Source organism: Babylonia areolata, chromosome 9 (assembly GCF_041734735.1).
Source record: "Babylonia areolata isolate BAREFJ2019XMU chromosome 9, ASM4173473v1, whole genome shotgun sequence".
Lineage (NCBI taxonomy): Eukaryota > Metazoa > Mollusca > Gastropoda > Neogastropoda > Buccinidae > Babylonia > Babylonia areolata.
The window spans coordinates 3,518,819-3,535,877 of record NC_134884.1 but is presented as its reverse complement, the minus strand read 5'-3'; the positions used below and the strand labels follow the sequence as shown (position 1 = coordinate 3,535,877).

Below are 17,059 nucleotides of genomic sequence, written 5' to 3'. Positions count from 1 at the left end.
CAACAGGGCCAACAGGTTTCCTGACGTAAGCATGTCTTGTCCTGTCCTGCAGGTACAACTTGACCAAAGTGGACTAAACATGTCTTGTCTTGTTTAGTCTTGTCTCACGTGCAACAACTAGGCCAAAAGTTTCCTGACTAAAACAAGTCTCGGCCTGTCCTGTCCTGTCCTGTCCTGTCCTGTCCTGCCCTGTCCTGTCCTGTCCTGTCCTGTCCTGTCCTGTCCTGTCCTGTCCTGTCCTGTCCTGTCCTGTCCCTACAGACAACAATTGGGCCAAGGATCACTACACGGAACAGGTTCCCTGAACAAAACATGCCTCGTCTATTCTTGCCTTGCCTTGTCTTGTCTTGCAAGCAACAACTGGGCCAAGGTGAACTGAATACGTCAGTCTTGTCTTGTCTTGTCCTGTAAAAAAAAACAACTGGGCCAAAGGTTTCCTGAACTAAACATGTCCTGCCTTGTTCTGTCCTGTCCTGTACCGCAGGCTACAACTGGGCTAAGGGTCACTACAAAGAATAGGTTCCCTGAATTAAAACAAGTCTTGACCTGTCCTGTTCTATCCTGTCCCGTCCTGTCCTGTCCTGTCATGCAGGCAACAACTGGGCCAAAGTGAACTAAATGCGTCTTCTCTCGTCCCTCAGGCAACAACTGGACCAAAGTGAACAAAACATGTCCTGTCCTGTCCTGTCCTGTTCCACAGGCAACAAATGGGCCAAAGTGAACTAAACATGTCCTGTCCTATCCTGTCCTGTCCTGTTCCACAGGCAACAACTGGACCATAGTGAACTAAACATGTCCTGCCCTGCCCTGCCCTGCCCTGTCCTGCCCTGCCCTGCCCTGCCCTGCCCTGTCCTGTCCTGCCCTGTCCTGTCCTGTCCTGTCCTGTTCCACAGAAAACAACTGGACCAAAGTGAACTAAACATGTCCTGTCCTGTCCTGTCCTGTTCCACAGGCAACAACTGGGCCAAAGTGAACTAAATATGTCCTGTCCTGTTCCACAGGCAACAAATGGACCAAAGTGAACTAAACATGTCCTGTCCTGTTCCGCAGGCAACAACTGGACCAAAGTGAACTAAACATGTCCTGTCCTGTCCTGTCCTGTCCCACAGGCAACAACTGGACCAAAGTGAACTGAACATGTCCTGTCCTGCCCTGCTCCACAGGGACCAACTGGACCAAAGTGAACTAAACATGTCCTGTCCTGTCCTGTCCTGTCCTGCCCTGTTCCACAGGCAACAACTGGGCCAAAGTGAATTAAACATGTCCTGTCCTGTCCTGTCCTGTTCCACAGGCAACAACTGGACCAAAGTGAACTAAATATGTCCTGCCCTGTCCTGTCCTGTCTCACAGGCAACAACTGGGCCAAAGTGAACTAAACATGTCCTGTCCTGTCCTGTCCCACAGGCAACAACTGGGCCAAAGGTCACTACACGGAGGGGGCGGAGCTGGTGGACAGCATCATGGACGTGGTGCGGAAGGAGTCTGAGGGCTGTGACTGCCTGCAGGGCTTCCAGCTGGCACACTCCCTGGGCGGCGGCACCGGCTCCGGCCTAGGCACCCTCCTCATCTCCAAGATCCGCGAGGAGTACCCCGACAGGATCATGAACACCTTCTCCGTGGTGCCCTCGCCTAAGGTAAACCGGGTACCGGATGGGAGCTTGGGTGGGTGGGTGAGTGGATCTGTTGGGGGTGGGTGGGTGAGTAGGCGTGGATGATAGAAGAACGTGGGAGCGTGAGAGGGATGAGACCGATAAAATCATGGCCCCATGTGTGCAGCATGCACTTAGCGCGCACGTAAAAGAACCCACGGCAACAAAACGGGTTGTCCCTGGCAAATTTTCTGTAGGGAGAAATCCACTTCGACAGGAAAACAGATACACCTACAGGCAGACAAATAAAAGGGAGGAGGGGGAGTGAGGGGGGGGGGGAGAAGTGTAGCGACGCGCACCCCCTGGAGAGATCTGCTCGAAGTTCACACAGAGAAATCTGTTGTGAGAAAACAGTAATACAATACAATACAATGATAGAATAACGTAATACAATACAATACAATACAATGATTGAATAACGTAATACAATACAATACAATACATTACAATGATTGAATAACGTAATACAATACGATTGAACAACGTAATACAATACAATACAATACAATGATTGAATAACGTAATACAATACAATACAATACAATGATTGAATAACGTAATACAATACAATACAATGATTGAATAACGTAATACAATACAATACAATGATTGAATAACGTAATACAATACAATGATTGAATAACGTAATACAATACAATACAATACAATGATTGAATAACGTAATACAATACAATACAATACAATACAATACAATACAATACAATACAATACAATACAATACAATACAATACAATGATTGAATAACGTAATCAAGTGGAGTCCGGGGGTAAAGCGGAATGGCTGGACGCAGGAATGAATGATGATAATTATTATTATTGATTTACGTTTATATCTCGCCAAAAACAGAGGCAGAGGCCAGCTGCAAGCACTGTACAAAAAATCAAACTCTTAAACAAAATGAGAGCAGAGGGATGGGGACGGGCATCCTCCTCATTTCCAAGACCATTGAGGGAGTACTTACTACCCGGAACGTATGATGAACATCTTGTCAATGGTGCCGCACCCTGAGGTAAACGGGTGGCTGGGTGGGATGTGGATGAGGGTGGAGGGGAGAACTACCAGACCTGTTAAAAAAAATAAAAATAATAATAATATCGTCACTTATAATCAGCTGTATATCACAATTTTTAAAGGATAGAATAAAAACGCGTTTTAAACTGAGATATAGTTTAATCAGACTGTAGCAGAAAATACCAGGTTCGTTTTCTTACTGAGGTGACAGTGACAGGTGACAGTGACGGGTTCTGTATTTCAGGTTTCTGACACCGTGGTGGAGCCATACCACGCCACCCTGGACAGGTGACAGTGACGGGTTCTGTATTTCAGGTTTCTGACACAGTGGTGGAGCCATACAACGCCACCCTGTCGGTGCACCAGCTGGTGGAGAACACAGACGAGACGTACTGCATCGACAACGAGGCTCTCTACGACATCTGCTTCCGCACCCTCCGCCTCTCCACGCCCACCTACGGAGACCTGAACCACCTGGTGTCACTGACCATGTCGGGTGTCACCACCTGCCTGCGCTTCCCTGGTCAGCTCAACGCTGATCTGCGTAAACTGGCCGTCAACATGGTGCCCTTCCCCCGTCTCCACTTCTTCATGCCTGGGTTCGCTCCCCTCACCTCCCGAGGCTCCCAGCAGTACCGCGCCCTGACGGTGCCCGAGCTGACCCAGCAGATGTTCGACGCCAAGAACATGATGGCCGCCTGCGACCCCCGCCACGGCCGCTACCTGACGGTGGCCGCCATGTTCCGTGGCCGCATGTCCATGAAGGAGGTGGACGAGCAGATGCTGAACGTGCAGAACAAGAACAGCAGCTACTTCGTGGAATGGATCCCCAACAACGTCAAGACGGCCGTCTGCGACATCCCTCCCCGCGGCCTGAAGATGTCAGCCACCTTCGTGGGCAACTCCACGGCCATCCAGGAGCTGTTCAAGCGCGTCTCTGAGCAGTTCACCGCCATGTTCCGCCGCAAGGCTTTCCTCCACTGGTACACTGGTGAGGGCATGGATGAGATGGAGTTCACTGAGGCCGAGTCCAACATGAACGACTTGGTCTCTGAGTACCAGCAGTACCAGGACGCGACTGCGGACGAGGAAGTAGAACTGGATGAACCGGAGGAAGACGAGGGATTGGAAACGGCGTAGATCAGTCCGATTTCACTGTTCGGTCCAACGTTTATTTTTGTCTGCTCTCTGGTGGTTTAAGAAAAAATGTGGACGGACTTTACACTCGAGTCCACTGTTCAGTCCAACATTTCTTTTGTCTGCTGTCTGGTGGGTTAAAAAATGTGGACGGACTTTGTACTCGAGTCCACTGTTCGGTCCAACATTTCTTTTGTCTGCTGTCTGGTGGGTTAAAAAAAATATAGACGGACTTTGTACTCGAGTCCATTGTTCGGCCCGACATTTCTTTTGGTTGCGATCTGGTGGGTTAAAAAAAAATGTGGACGGACTTTGTACTTCATCTTTGTTTTGGGGTGTGTTTTTTTTTCAGCCTGTGTGTTCACCAAAGAATGTTCAATGAGTTTTGATACATGCTTCGCACATGTTTAAGGTTTTTAAGTATACTGTCATTGTTAAACTTGTAACTCAGATAAACTGTATTACTTCTAACTTTTGTAAGGTGCTATTGTGATATTGCTTTACTGTAAACCTCTTTGAATGTGTGGGACAGCATTTGGAATCTTTATACTGAATGGGTGTTAGGTTTGCAAGCTTTTTTTTATATTGGATAATATAAACAATAACAGAATATGTGTTAACTGATTTAAAAACAATTGTGACTAATTTCAGTCCATGATTTAAATTTTTTTTATTGTGGATGAAAATATGCATGTAATTAAGTTCTTCAGCTTCTGTTGCTGCACTTGACGAACTCTTGGCATATTCAATTCAAATCATCATTGCAGATAATATGTGTCGACTAGGACGTCTTACGTAAATCAGACTGAGTTTAGATAATGAATTTGATGGGGATTTTATGGTCATAATACACAGCCAAGTACGAAATAGTGACGACTTTACACAAACAGCAAAAACAGGCAAGCTTTTTTTTTCTTTCTTTTTTTTTGCCTGTTTATGTAAAACACTGACAAAACTCTGAGGTGTATTAAGGCATACTAACTAGAAATCATGAGGGAAAAAAATTGTACCCACACACACTCAAACACACACGCACCGTGCGCGCACACACACACACACACACGCGCGCGCACGCACGCATGCACACACGCACTACGCACGCACGCACACACACACACTCACTCCCGCATTTCGCGCGTCTGTGTTTGCATGAATCGAGAACGTTAATGCATGTGTATGTCTGTGTCTGTGCGCATGTGCGTGATATGATAATGCCTTACTCCTCTCCTGTCACTAAATTGTTGTGTCATCCGTAATATAACTGATGCTCACACTACAAAAACTGTTCACAAAGAATTAGGCACTGTTTCTATTTAGAGTAATACTTTTTGCATCTGTATCTTTGATAGGCGTTGACTGACAAATGAGTGGCACTTACAGTGGAAATCGATACTGTGACACAGGAAGTCCTTGGGCAGTTTGCCACACCAGTGTGGTCGTGTGAACAATGAATCTGTGTTAACACGGAAACGGTATTGTCTGGTTTATTTTGGGTTACACACAATAAAGCTTGTCGGGCAGTTTGTGAGTCAGTGTGTGTGTGTGTGTGTGTGTGTGTGTGTGTGTGCGCGCGCGCGCGCGAAGAGAGAGAGAGCGAGGGAAATAGAGAGAGAGAGGGGATGTGTGCGTGTGTGTGTGTGTGTGCGTGTGTGTGTGACGCGCAAAAACTCTGATACCCATTCCTCTCTCTCTCTCTCTCTCACACACATTCACACACACATTCACACACACACACACACACACATTCACACACACACGTACACACACACACACACGTACACTCACATACACACACACGTACACTCACACACACACACGTACACACACACACACACACACACGTACACTCACACACAAACACACACACACACACACACAAACACACACACACACACACACACACACACACACACGCACACACTATCATACCAGGAAGTCGAAGGTTGCAAAGGTTTGCTCTCAAAGGAGGAAAACCCACACCAGCGATAGTGCAGGCCAGGAACAATCATTCTGATCAGTGTCTCACGCTAGTCGCCGACTTCCCAAACGCATGTGGAGAACGCGAACGAGCGACCGCGCGAAAAACTAAAACGGACATCAAAACGGATACAGTGGCATAACACTTCACACAGGACTGCAGTAAGAAGCTTCATATAACGTCGAAATCTTAAGTGTTTGTTCGACCAGTGCTTATCAAGGTAAGTGAATTTGTAGTTAATAGTTTCGCAGTAATCTTGAGGCAAGTGTAAAATGCCATGTTCTATTGCGCCATCTGTTGTGTGTTTGCGGATGGGAGGGGGTGGGGGTATACATGTGTGCAGTTCAGTCGTAATGCTGTAAGTCTTTTTGCTCTGTGTGTGTGTGTGGGGGGGGGGGGGGGGGGGGGGGGGGGGGAGGGGGTATGGACAGTCCAGTGTAATTTAAGGCGCTTTAAATTCCTGTCCAGTGTTCACCAATGATCAGGTTTCGACGCCCCATATGGTGAAAAGTCTCTTCATTCCAACTTCTTCTTCTTCGTTCGTGGGCTGCAACTCCCACGTTCACTCGTATACACACGAGTGGGCTTTTACGTGTATGACCGTTTTTACCCCGCCATGTAGGCAGCCACACTCCGCTTTCTGGGGTGTGCTTGCTGGGTATGGTCTTGTTTCTATAACCCACCGAACGCTCACATGGATTACAGGATCTTTAACGTGAGTGTGCGTGCGTGCTTGCGTGCTTGCGTGCGTGTGTGTGTGTGTGTGTGTGTGTGTGTGTCCATTTTACTTATAAATACGATTTATTTGATGGTTGTTCTAATATGCTGGATGTTTTTATTTGTTTACATTGTTGTGCCATACGTTATTGTCTTAACGTGTGTGTGTGTGTGTGTGTGTGTGTGTGCAATTTACATTTATATGCGATCTATTTGTTGGGGAGGTGGGGGGGGTGTTGTTTTTTTACATTGTTGTACACTACCTTGTCTTTACATGTGTGTGGGTGGGGGTGAGGGTGAGAGTTGAATATTCATATTTTATTTGCTGGATATTTTCTATCGGTATACATTGTTGTGCAATACTTTATTGTCTTAATGTGTGTGCATGTGTGTGGGTGTGGGTGTGGGGGTTGTTTTAGTCAGCTACTGAGAGTTTTTATCTGACTTATTTCAGTGTATTGTATGGTACATATGTTCATTTTTATATTGGTGTCTACAACGAGCCTGTGATTGCACACGTTAATTTCCATGTGGATTAATAAAGTGTTTTTGAATTTGAATTGAACTGAATTGACTTCGGTTGGGGAAGGAGAGGGTTGGGCCCCGACTCGTTATGCCGGACACTGGTCACCTTGAATATAAGTCAACTGCCCCGATGGCCGTAAAAACACGTTCAATATGACCTAAAGTGGAGTGATGGCCTAGAGGTAACGCGTCCGCCTAGGAAGCGAGAGAATCTGAGCGGGCTGGTTCGAATCATGGCACAGCCCCCGAAATTTTCTCCCCCTCCACTAGACCTTGAGTGGTGGTCTGGACGCTAGTCATTCGGATGAGACGATAAACCGAGGCCCCGTGTACAGCATGCACTTAGCGCACGTAAAAGAACCCACGGCAACAAAAGGGTTGTTCCTGGCAAAATTCTGTAGAAAAATCCACTTCGATAGGAAAAACAAATAAAACTACACGCAGGAAAAAATACAAAAAAAGGGGGTGGCGCTGTAGTGTAGCGAAGGAGGAATTTTTTTGTTTAATGTCCCGTCACACATATCGGTGATTGAAGACATTTTGTTAAAGTATTTATGAATACATCTGAGTATTATCGGTTAGAAGGGGTGGGAGATGTGGATGAATGGAGGGTTGGGAGAAACTGGGCAAATGAGGGTAAAAATGTGGGTGAAATTTGGAAGAAAAAAAACACTTATATATATATATATTTCTCTGTGTGTGTGTGTGTGTGCCTGTGTGTGTGTGTGTGTGTGTGTGTCAGAGATGGGCATCATGCACACGAAGGGAGTGACCGAGGATTCAGCACTTCTCGGCATACAGGATGCGCAAGTAGCCGCAGACGTTGACGAACCTTGGGAAAGTATGAACTGTTCATTTTCTTATTATGTGCGCGCGCGCGCTCGCACACACACACACACACACACACAAACGGTGCGCATGCACCGGCAGAGAGAGAGAGAGAGAGAGAGAGAGAGAGAGAGAGAGAGAAACGGAGAGAGAGAGAGAGAATTATGAATAATTCGGACACATATTCTGGTTGTGACTGAAGAAAATTAGGAAACAAGAGAGAGAGAGAGAGAGAGAATTATGAATAATTCGGACACATATTCTGGTTGTGACTGAAGAAAATTAGGAAACGAGAGAGAGAGAGAGAGAGAGAGAATTATGAATAATTCGGACACATATTCTGGTTGTGACTGAAAAAAAATTAGGAAACAAGAGAGAGAGAGAGAATGATTTACCCACTGATAGGCCATAGCCCACAGAGAGAGAGAGAGATTAAACCGCCGGTGACAAGCTTGTTCCTTGTACATAACAGTGACAATGAGTTACATCCCATTTACTGTTTTGAGTCACCGAGAAACAATGCAGGATGGCAACAAGAGGGTGACTGCTACAGAGGAAGAACCAACCACTTTGAAACAACAGAAACACAAAGAGGAGAAACAAAAATGGAGAAGGGGGCGTGGGGGTCAGAGGTTATCACCAGTCCGACACGCAACACAATAATGTGAACCATGAAACTGAAACCGGAACTGACTCGGCCGGAAATCATACACACGCACACCTCACTCTTTTCTTTCTTTTTTTTTTAATCTCCAGGGATGGGTGCGTGGTAGCCAACAATAACTTTAGCATGGTGTAAGAAAATGCAATGCACTGCGTCTTTTTACCACCTATATGCATCTGATACTGTAATTTGTTTAATGTATACAGGATTTTTAAAAAACAAACAACTAATTTGTCATTCTTTAATGCTGGACACAGAGTGGGGTCTCTGACACTTCAGTTAATAAATCGTACAGGAAAACATGTTTTAGTGTGATTGTTAATTGTATGCGTTGTACACTGATACGTTTAGAAATGTGCGCACGATGACCACTGAATTATTTGAGGAGAGAAAAAAAAATAGGGAGAAAAAAAAGTTGCAAAACATGGCTCGAAGTCAAAGGCACACAACTTCAAGTCGTCAATGCTTTGCACTTGTCATCACCATTCGACAGAGAAATAAACCCCACCGGAAGATACAGGTACCTCAGTATAGGTAAATATTTTAATTCCAGAGACATGTTTTTCGTGCATTTGTAGTTGGAGTAACACTACCATGAACAGATACTGTGGCCCATTTTCAGAGTTATATTTTTTACTGGTGATTCTAATTTTGATATATCGATTCAGTCGCAAAACTAGTGCACATCCATTACCATATAACCACTGCTATGGCTCAGTGACACCGAATCGTCTGCAATAATGCACTCGTTCTGTCGTCAGAGAACACTGAGTCGATCGTTCAGTTTGTTGTCATCTCCTTCCCTCCCCCCATACACCCCCCTCACCCCGCCTTTTCCCCCAACTGCAAGTGGTTAACAAAACAAAAACAAAAAACAAAAAACATGGCGGATTGTGACAACTGATCCGGGTTCTTTTTCATTGTTTTTTTTAAAACCAGCCACTCCCACTTGACTGACTTGAAGCAAAGTGGATTAACTAAAAGGTGCAATGATTTAGGACGCTAAAATAGGACATAACCCTATTCATGTATTACACACACAAAGTGCATGGAAAATCGAACATCTGAGAAGCGGGTTCAAACCTTCTTCCCTGCCTGTCGCGTTCTGTATCTTTCCATGCTTCGCGCCATCAGTCCTCGGAAGGGAGACAACAGCGTCACGTGCAGGCAAACGATCACTGGCGTTATTTCCCCTGCACAATTATCACCGCCGTGCCTGGAAACCTCCCGAAAATGTTTCTGACCTCCGGGTTGAGGGTCAGTGCACACAGACATGCACAGACGAACACAGAAACCTGCTTGGTGAGCAAGAGGTCTTGTGGACGCATTTGTGAGATCTTGTGTCCGTGATTGTGTGTGTGTGTGTGTGTGTGTGTTGGGAGGAAAACCGTGTGGGAGAGAGGCGTCCGGAAGGGGTGAGGGTGGAGGGGGGCTAGGGGGGAGTGTGGAAGTGGGGGGGGAGGAGAGGAAGGTGGGGGGAGGGGGGGGGATAGTGGGCCTATATTTAGATCGGCAGGTTTGTACCCAGTTTCAATTTCTCAAGGAAGCGTCACTGCATTCGGAGAACTGAAATTAATCCATGTTCGCTTCGCCACATCTGTTGGGCAGATGTCTGATCAGCAACATAACTAGTGCGCTTTGTATAGTCAGGCCTTGGGTGCATGTATAGTGTACATCACTATCAGAGTGGATTTCCTCTCTACAGAAGTTTTCTAGAGAACGACTGACACTTAAACTGATTTCAAGGGATTCTTTTATCAGTGCCGCCAAATGCGTGCTGCACACCGGGCACGTCGGTTTATTGTCTCAGTGATCCCGACTGACATGACGCTCAGTTTGATTTTCCAAACTTTGGAGAACGGGTAAATGAAAACCGGCCGGGATTCGAACCCAGACCTTAACCCCGGGGCACTGTTTTGGCAGATAGACGTCAGTCTTAACCAGCCGCCCGGGGACCTGGAGGAAGAGTGCACATGTAATTCGACAGGCGCAATTGTCGAATGGTTAAAGCGTTGTGCTTTCAATCTGAGGGTCCCGGGTTCAGTTCGAATCTCGATGGCGCCTGGAGGGTAAAGGGTGGACTGAGATTTTTTCCAATCTCCCAGGTCAACATATGTGCAGACCTGCCAGTGCCTGAACCCCCTTCGTGTGTTTATGCACGCAGAAGCTCAAAATCGCACGTTAGAGATCCTGTAATCCATGTCAGCGTTTGCGGGTGGGTTATGGAAACAAGACCTACCTAGCATGCACACACCCGAAAACGGAGTATGGCTGCCTACATGGCGGGGTAAATAAACAAAGCGGTCATGCACGTAAAATGTTAAATGTTACATGTTTGTCTGAGTGTGTAGGCGTGCGTGCCTGACATCTGATTGAATGACACACTGGGAAACGAATGATGAGTGGCCAACGACTCAACTGAGACACAGACTCACTGAAGTGTCGTGAGAACCAGAACTGAGGGTCCGTTCAACAGAACATGGTTGTAAATGACAGAGTGGGGAAGGAAAATCATGTCATGGCGTTTGTGCGGTTGTATACGACCTCAGTGTGTCAGTGTGTGCTGGTGTGTGAGTTGTGTGTGTGTGTGTGTGTGTGTGTGTGTGTGTGTGTGTGTGAAGTTGTAGCCACTATCGATTGCCGGTGACGTATATACGATGTAAGCCGATAATGTGAAATAATGCTGGAAACGTGGCAGTGTTGGTAACCCTTTTTTTTTTTTTTTTTGGCGAGAATTCGCCGTTTGAGGAAAATACCCCCGAAAATTGAGTATGGCTGCCTACATGGCGGGGTAAAAACGGTCATGCACGTAAACGCCCACTCGTGTACATACGAGTGAATGTCAGAGTTACAGCCCACGAACGAAGAAGAAGTAGTTTCCATGCTTAAAGTGCTGAAGCTGATTCTTGAGAGAGAGAGAGAGAGAGAGAGAGAGAGAGAGAGAGTGTGTGTGTGTGTGTGTGTGTGTGTGTGTGTTCAATTAACGGCTTTTCATTGTCTTTTGATTCCTGTGTCAAATTGAATATGTTGTCAAGGCGGAGAAGAAGGGGTTTTTGTTAAATAATAGTCGGAAATAAACAGCTTTGCGAATCGAACCAAGCTGGACATGACATGTTTACACACACAGAACTGACCGGATAACTAACATGCAGTCACTGATTCAAGCAAGCAGAGAGAAAAAAAATAATGCACACGTTTTGATTAAATAATAACTCCCGAAAACGGAGTATGGCTGCTTACATGGCGGGGTAAAAGCGGTCATACACGTAAAAACCCTCACGTGTGCATACGAGTGAATGTGGGAGTTGCAGCCCATGAAGGAAGAAGAAGAAGAAGATTAGATGATAGAGCAGTGAGCTCAAATAACTGATGCTGTAATAAGGATTTAGATAAATTCCATCTGCATTTTTTTCTTCTTCTTTTTTTACTTTTGTTTTAAACAGGTTCGGCACCTAATGACGTTCAATGGCTGCCAACAGAACCAAACGAGTGTCACGAAGCCTTACGTCATTATGCTACTGACGTCAGCGTCAACAGTGTGGCGCAGGGAACAGTGACGTCATCATCAACTGTGTTCCTGGTTAGAAAAAAAAAAGAAAAGAAAAAAAAAGCCGCGTCAGAAAGACAGACGGACTTTTTGACTCACATGTGTAAACAAAGTGAGTCTATGCAGTAGCCAGGTGTTTCGGCAGTGTGTGTGTGTTTGTGTGCATGCGTGCGCGTGTGTGTGAATGTAAAATTTGTGAATAACATTATGATAATCTGTAAATAATGACAGCAAAGCATATCACGTTCACTTTGCATACATACATACATACCTGTAAAGACTTGGAAAGATTTCAGTCTTGTCAATGCCATTACCTTCCACAGGTGCAGCCAACACAGGGGGGCAAAGACCTGTTTCGTCAGAGGTGTACCTGGGGCAAGGGGGATGCCCCGAGCAGGGGCAAGGCTCAGTGTGCCTTGGTACTGGCCATTGTGGTCACCTTGGGCTGTGGCCTTGTGCCCGGATTGGTGGCCATCGGCATGGTCATTAAGGTAGGTATTGTTGTTGTCCTTGTTGTTTGCATGTTGGTGTGTCATGGAGGAGTTGTGGGTTGGACAGGTTTTTATTTTTATTGCTCATGGGCTGTGCACGACTCCCACGGTCTCTCATGGCTGCCGAAAAAAGGGGGCGCTTGTGTCAGGGGTTGCAGAGGGGAGGAAACCTACTTCGGGAGGTTATCGGCCGTAGCTACTTTCGTTTTCTCCGCACAGGCGGATAGTAGTTTGCATAGGACAGGAATCAGACCCCTGCCGGAGTCTGCACTAGTGGGTCACGGTAAGTACGTCACATAAACGTTATTTCAGGAAGAAAGTTTCCTTTTATGTGTATGACCATTTTTATCCCCACCATTTAGACAGTCATACTCCGTTTTCGGGGGACACAGAGTGGAGGGTACATGCCTGGCTATCATCTTGTTTCTCGTTGAACGCTGACATGGATCAAGGGATCTTTAACGTGCGTATGTGATTTTCTGTGTGTGTATACACAGGAGGGTGGTATTCAGGCTCTAGCAGGTCTACGCATTGGATGTGTTGACTTTGGAGATCAAAAAAATCCCTACCCTTTACCCACCAGTATTGGCTGAACATATATTTGAGATTAGCATCGATGTATATTATAGATAAGCTGTTAAATGTCTGGGCATAGGAGTGTGAGTGCATGTGTGTGCACCTTTGATGTTCCCATTAATTCAGTGCAAAGGTGTTTGTTTTAATGTTTCAACTAATTATCACAATAAAAGTGTTTGTTTCTTTTTCTTTTTCAGGTGTGTAATAAGAAACTTCATTCAAATTTGTTTCTTCTTTTCTTTGCAATCTATCTCATGTCAGTTCAACACAATATGTCAAAGAGTATTGATGACAATGAAACATACAAGCATGCCTGCTTTGTTGCAGGCCAAAAGACACTGCCAAAAAGGACGATACAAAGAAGCATACCAGTGGTTGGATTATACTTTCGCTCTCATCGCTGTAACAGTCTTCGTTGGCATACCTGTCTACATTTACATCTTTGTCTACAGACCTGCTCTCTGAACAGTTTATGTGTCATGTTTAACATGCACTTTGCTCAACAAGACAATACCACTTGTGTTTCAGCCAAAGGCATCAGTTCAAGACTTCAAGAAACTTCACTGGTTTCAAACAAGAATTGGGTATGTGCAAGGGGTATTAAAATAATGTTCAATCATCCGTCTCGCTGCATTTAAAAAATCCTACAAAACGATAGCAGTTCACACATGCTCTCTCACACCCCTTCCCATACCACCACCCTCACACACACAAATACAAGCACACTAATATGCACGCACACATACTGTTAACCGCTCAAATGTTGCCAATCGGTGACAATTCAGCATATCAGCGACAAATCAGCGGTTACTTAATAAAAGCCAAATTGTCGCTGCTTGTTTCTCTATGTTTTGATGTTGCTGAAGACGAAAGGAAGTCCAGGAAGAATAAGAAAGGAATGAAGAAGCATATGGAATGAAAGGGAAAAAGGAAACAATGAAGTATGAAATCGAGGAAGAAAGTCAGCAAAGAAAGAAATTTAAAAAAATAAAAGGAATTAAGCAAGACACACACAAAAAAAGAAGAGTTATAAATGAAATGAAGGAAAGAAATGAATGAATCGATGAAAGAGAATGATAAAAAGAAAAAAAAATTGAAAGAAAGCAAGCAAGATAATGTATCTTTGTGTGCGTATGTACAAGAGCTTATTGGGGTCAGCTGTATGTACCCCTTGGTCTGTGTTCCCACAAATTTTCTCTCAGCCAGGGGTTGTTTTTGGATGAAATATATGCAGTTCCCATCAGAAAGTGTTCGTTCAAGATTTATCAAACTTCGATTAGTTTGCATGGCAAAGGTCTCATCCAATCTGCTTGGTTTTGAAAGATTCAAGAAATTCTTTCATGATGTGGATTTTATTGTGTGGGATGGGGGATTTTGTTCAAATATCGATATATATTTAACCATTAGCAGACAATTTTCAAGTCTCTTTCAAGTCTGGCCTTAAAACCCACCTCTTCCCAGAACAGCCTCCCTTCCCTGCCGCATCCTTGTCTTCAGTTTCTTCTGTTTTAGAGTTATGCTTGGGTGTGAATGACTGGAAAGCGCTTTGATTTGTCTCTGCACAAGATTCAGCACTATATAAATACATTATTAATTTTATGATTAAGAAGATGTATGTGGTAAGTACTTATTTTATAAAACTTTCCAAACTGGAGTTTACGGCAGAGAAATATCTTGTTTAGCTATGTTAAAAGTCATGCACTTTATAGATTTCAATGAATTACAAGCTACCAAAATCGAATGCTAACATAATATACCATAACTATGATGAAAAGACTATGCCCTGAAAGTAATGTTACTGATTGGTATTTCATCATGGAGTGTCCTCATTATAATTTAATCGGTTCCCCAACATTTTCACATGGTCCTAGGTCACGTTATAATTTTTGTAGACTGATGCCTTCTAATTCGAGAACAACTTTGTTTTCAGTTTCAAAATTTATGAAGATGGTAAACGGAAGTTAGAAAAATAAATCTGAAATTTATCAGTCTTGCTTCATTCTTCTCCTATCATAAGAGTTCACCCATGTTAGAGGTGGTTTAATTGTTACTTCTTTTGTAATAATCCTGGACAATTTGATAGATTGTTTTGACATGCTTTGAACGTGTGCATGCAAGCATATTAAGAATTTTATGTTGTATTTGATACATGTGTTCAACTGGTTGTCATTGTGCTTTTGTATACCTGTTAGTCATCCTCCATACCCCCACCCCTCTTCCCCCAAAGGGAGTGAAAGGAAATTAAATTTTGAATCTCGAGTCTGAATTTTTTTTTTTTTTTTTCATATTTTTTATCTGGACCAGTATGTGTGTGCAAGCAAGAGAGAGAGAAACTAGTTTTCTTTGCAAAATCAGCAAAAGTGGTATTTTGTGTCTGACATGATACTAAACCCTTTACAAAGATCCTGTTCATTTGCATCAGATTCTGATGACAACTGGACACATGTTAAGGACATATACACATGGTAAATAATCTACACAGAATCCTCAATCTGCGTCACCTAAATTACTGACTTGTGTTATGAGGCAGTTTCAGTAACAGGCATTTCTCTTCTCCCAAAGCAACAGGAGAGAATTATTCAATGTTGCCATCCATGTATGTATATGTGTGTGTGTCTGTGTTGGATACACCCATGATATCACATATTGTAACTACTTATCTACATCACGGAAGACTATGCAGTACTGACTACCATAATTTCCAGCCTACAAGACGACACTTTTTCACTCAAATCTAACCTTGCGTCTGACTGACTGTGTGCTTCTTACCTGTGTCTAGAAGCGCAATGGTCATCTACTTGATGCCACCTGTCCGCTTTGCATACAGTTTAACTCTTTCCATATGAACGGCGAAAGAGACGATGTTAACAGCGTTTCACCCCAATTACCACCATCAAAATATTGCAAGCGGAAGGCTCGTATACTGAAGAGGTGAATGTTGACAAAGAATACCACAATTCTGATGATGGAAGCTGAAGGTTGGGTCATTCAGACACCCACTGGACATCCGAGGGGTCTGTGTAGAGGAGAAGAGAGGACTGGCCGTACTGAGTGAGTTAATATTTGCTAATGCACTTAATCACGACTGATGTTCATTGTCACACTGAACAGCACACTTACATATTTCAGCCTTTTCACTGTTCAATTCAACACTGTTAATTTTCAGCATCATACTGAATTAAATACAAATGGCATGCGACAGTTCAGTTCAGTTCAGTTCATTACTCAAGGAGGCATCACTGTGAATTTAAATCGAATGTGGTAAGTATTCGCCAACTGACTTGGGGATAAATTTACAGTGAGAAAACAGAGAAATCAGAAAAATGTACTGAACGCCTGCAAGAAACCCAGAAACCTTTTCAAACATGCAAAACATGATGGCAGCTGGGAATGGAAGTAGAGCTAGCAAACTGGATCCTGATTTAGCAAGTTGATGCACTGCGGCGTGACGACAGTTCAATTCAAGGCTTCAGAATGGTAGAAATTGTACCATTTGATGAAATAACAGAGCAGACAAACAGAATAACAGAGCCGAGACAACATGCAAATGAAAGCAAGGATTTGAACCAGTTTGTGAAAGTAACATCACTACTCAGAAAACACCTGGGGTCAACTGAGCCAGTCTTCACCCATCAATATCATGATGGAGGATTTTCAGGATTTTCTTAAGATGTGAGTTATTGGGGTCGCACAGCTTATACCAGTTCAAAATAACTTTAAGCCTCATGAGCTGTATTGCCTTATAAGCCAAATATTATGGTAGTTTGTAACTAAAGACCACTTTTGATGATCAAGGTGAACTGTAAGTCTGTACGATCTGTTCCAATCTTTTTTTTTTTATTCAACAAGAGCAAAAGACGCATGAAGATGAAAGCTGCAAGCATTGTGACTCACAAGAAAACATCAATCTTTCAT

The 17,059-nt window shown here is 44.1% G+C and overlaps 2 protein-coding genes across 3 annotated transcripts in view; both read left to right on the top strand.

Annotated features, from left to right (window-relative positions):
• LOC143286006 (tubulin beta-4 chain-like) overlaps positions 1-5,338 on the top strand; it is a 33,317-nt gene extending 27,979 nt beyond the window's left edge. Inside the window, exons 4-5 of the mRNA XM_076593502.1 lie at positions 1,405-1,634; positions 2,997-5,338. Of these exons, the coding sequence (XP_076449617.1) occupies positions 1,405-1,634; positions 2,997-3,821 (1,055 nt within the window). The 3' untranslated portion in view covers positions 3,822-5,338. The remainder of the gene's footprint in view (positions 1-1,404; positions 1,635-2,996) is intronic.
• Positions 5,339-5,690: 352 nt separating this feature from the next.
• On the top strand, positions 5,691-15,403 carry LOC143286003 (uncharacterized). Of its 2 annotated transcripts, XM_076593499.1 has the most exons (6): positions 5,691-6,016; positions 7,781-7,879; positions 9,665-9,832; positions 11,974-12,110; positions 12,401-12,568; positions 13,472-15,403. In XM_076593499.1, the coding sequence occupies exons 2-6, from the start codon at positions 7,783-7,785 to the stop codon at positions 13,607-13,609; spliced, it is 708 nt and encodes a 235-aa protein (XP_076449614.1). In that variant the 5' UTR covers positions 5,691-6,016; positions 7,781-7,782; the 3' UTR covers positions 13,610-15,403. The 2 variants fall into 2 exon arrangements, with proteins under 2 accessions (XP_076449614.1, XP_076449615.1); XM_076593500.1 differs by lacking the exon at positions 9,665-9,832 and having other exon boundaries at positions 5,723-6,016.
• Positions 15,404-17,059: the final 1,656 nt, after the last annotated feature.

Bases quoted from the DNA above. Each gene is read 5' to 3' on its own strand.
- LOC143286003 (XM_076593499.1), top strand. From the start codon at position 7,783: ATGGGCATCATGCACACGAAGGGAGTGACCGAGGATTCAGCACTTCTC. The intron at 7,880-9,664 runs GTATGAACTGTT...TCGCGCCATCAG, and splicing joins CGTTGACGAACCTTGGGAAA to TCCTCGGAAGGGAGACAACA. The intron at 12,111-12,400 runs GTTAGAAAAAAA...TACCTTCCACAG, and splicing joins CATCATCAACTGTGTTCCTG to GTGCAGCCAACACAGGGGGG.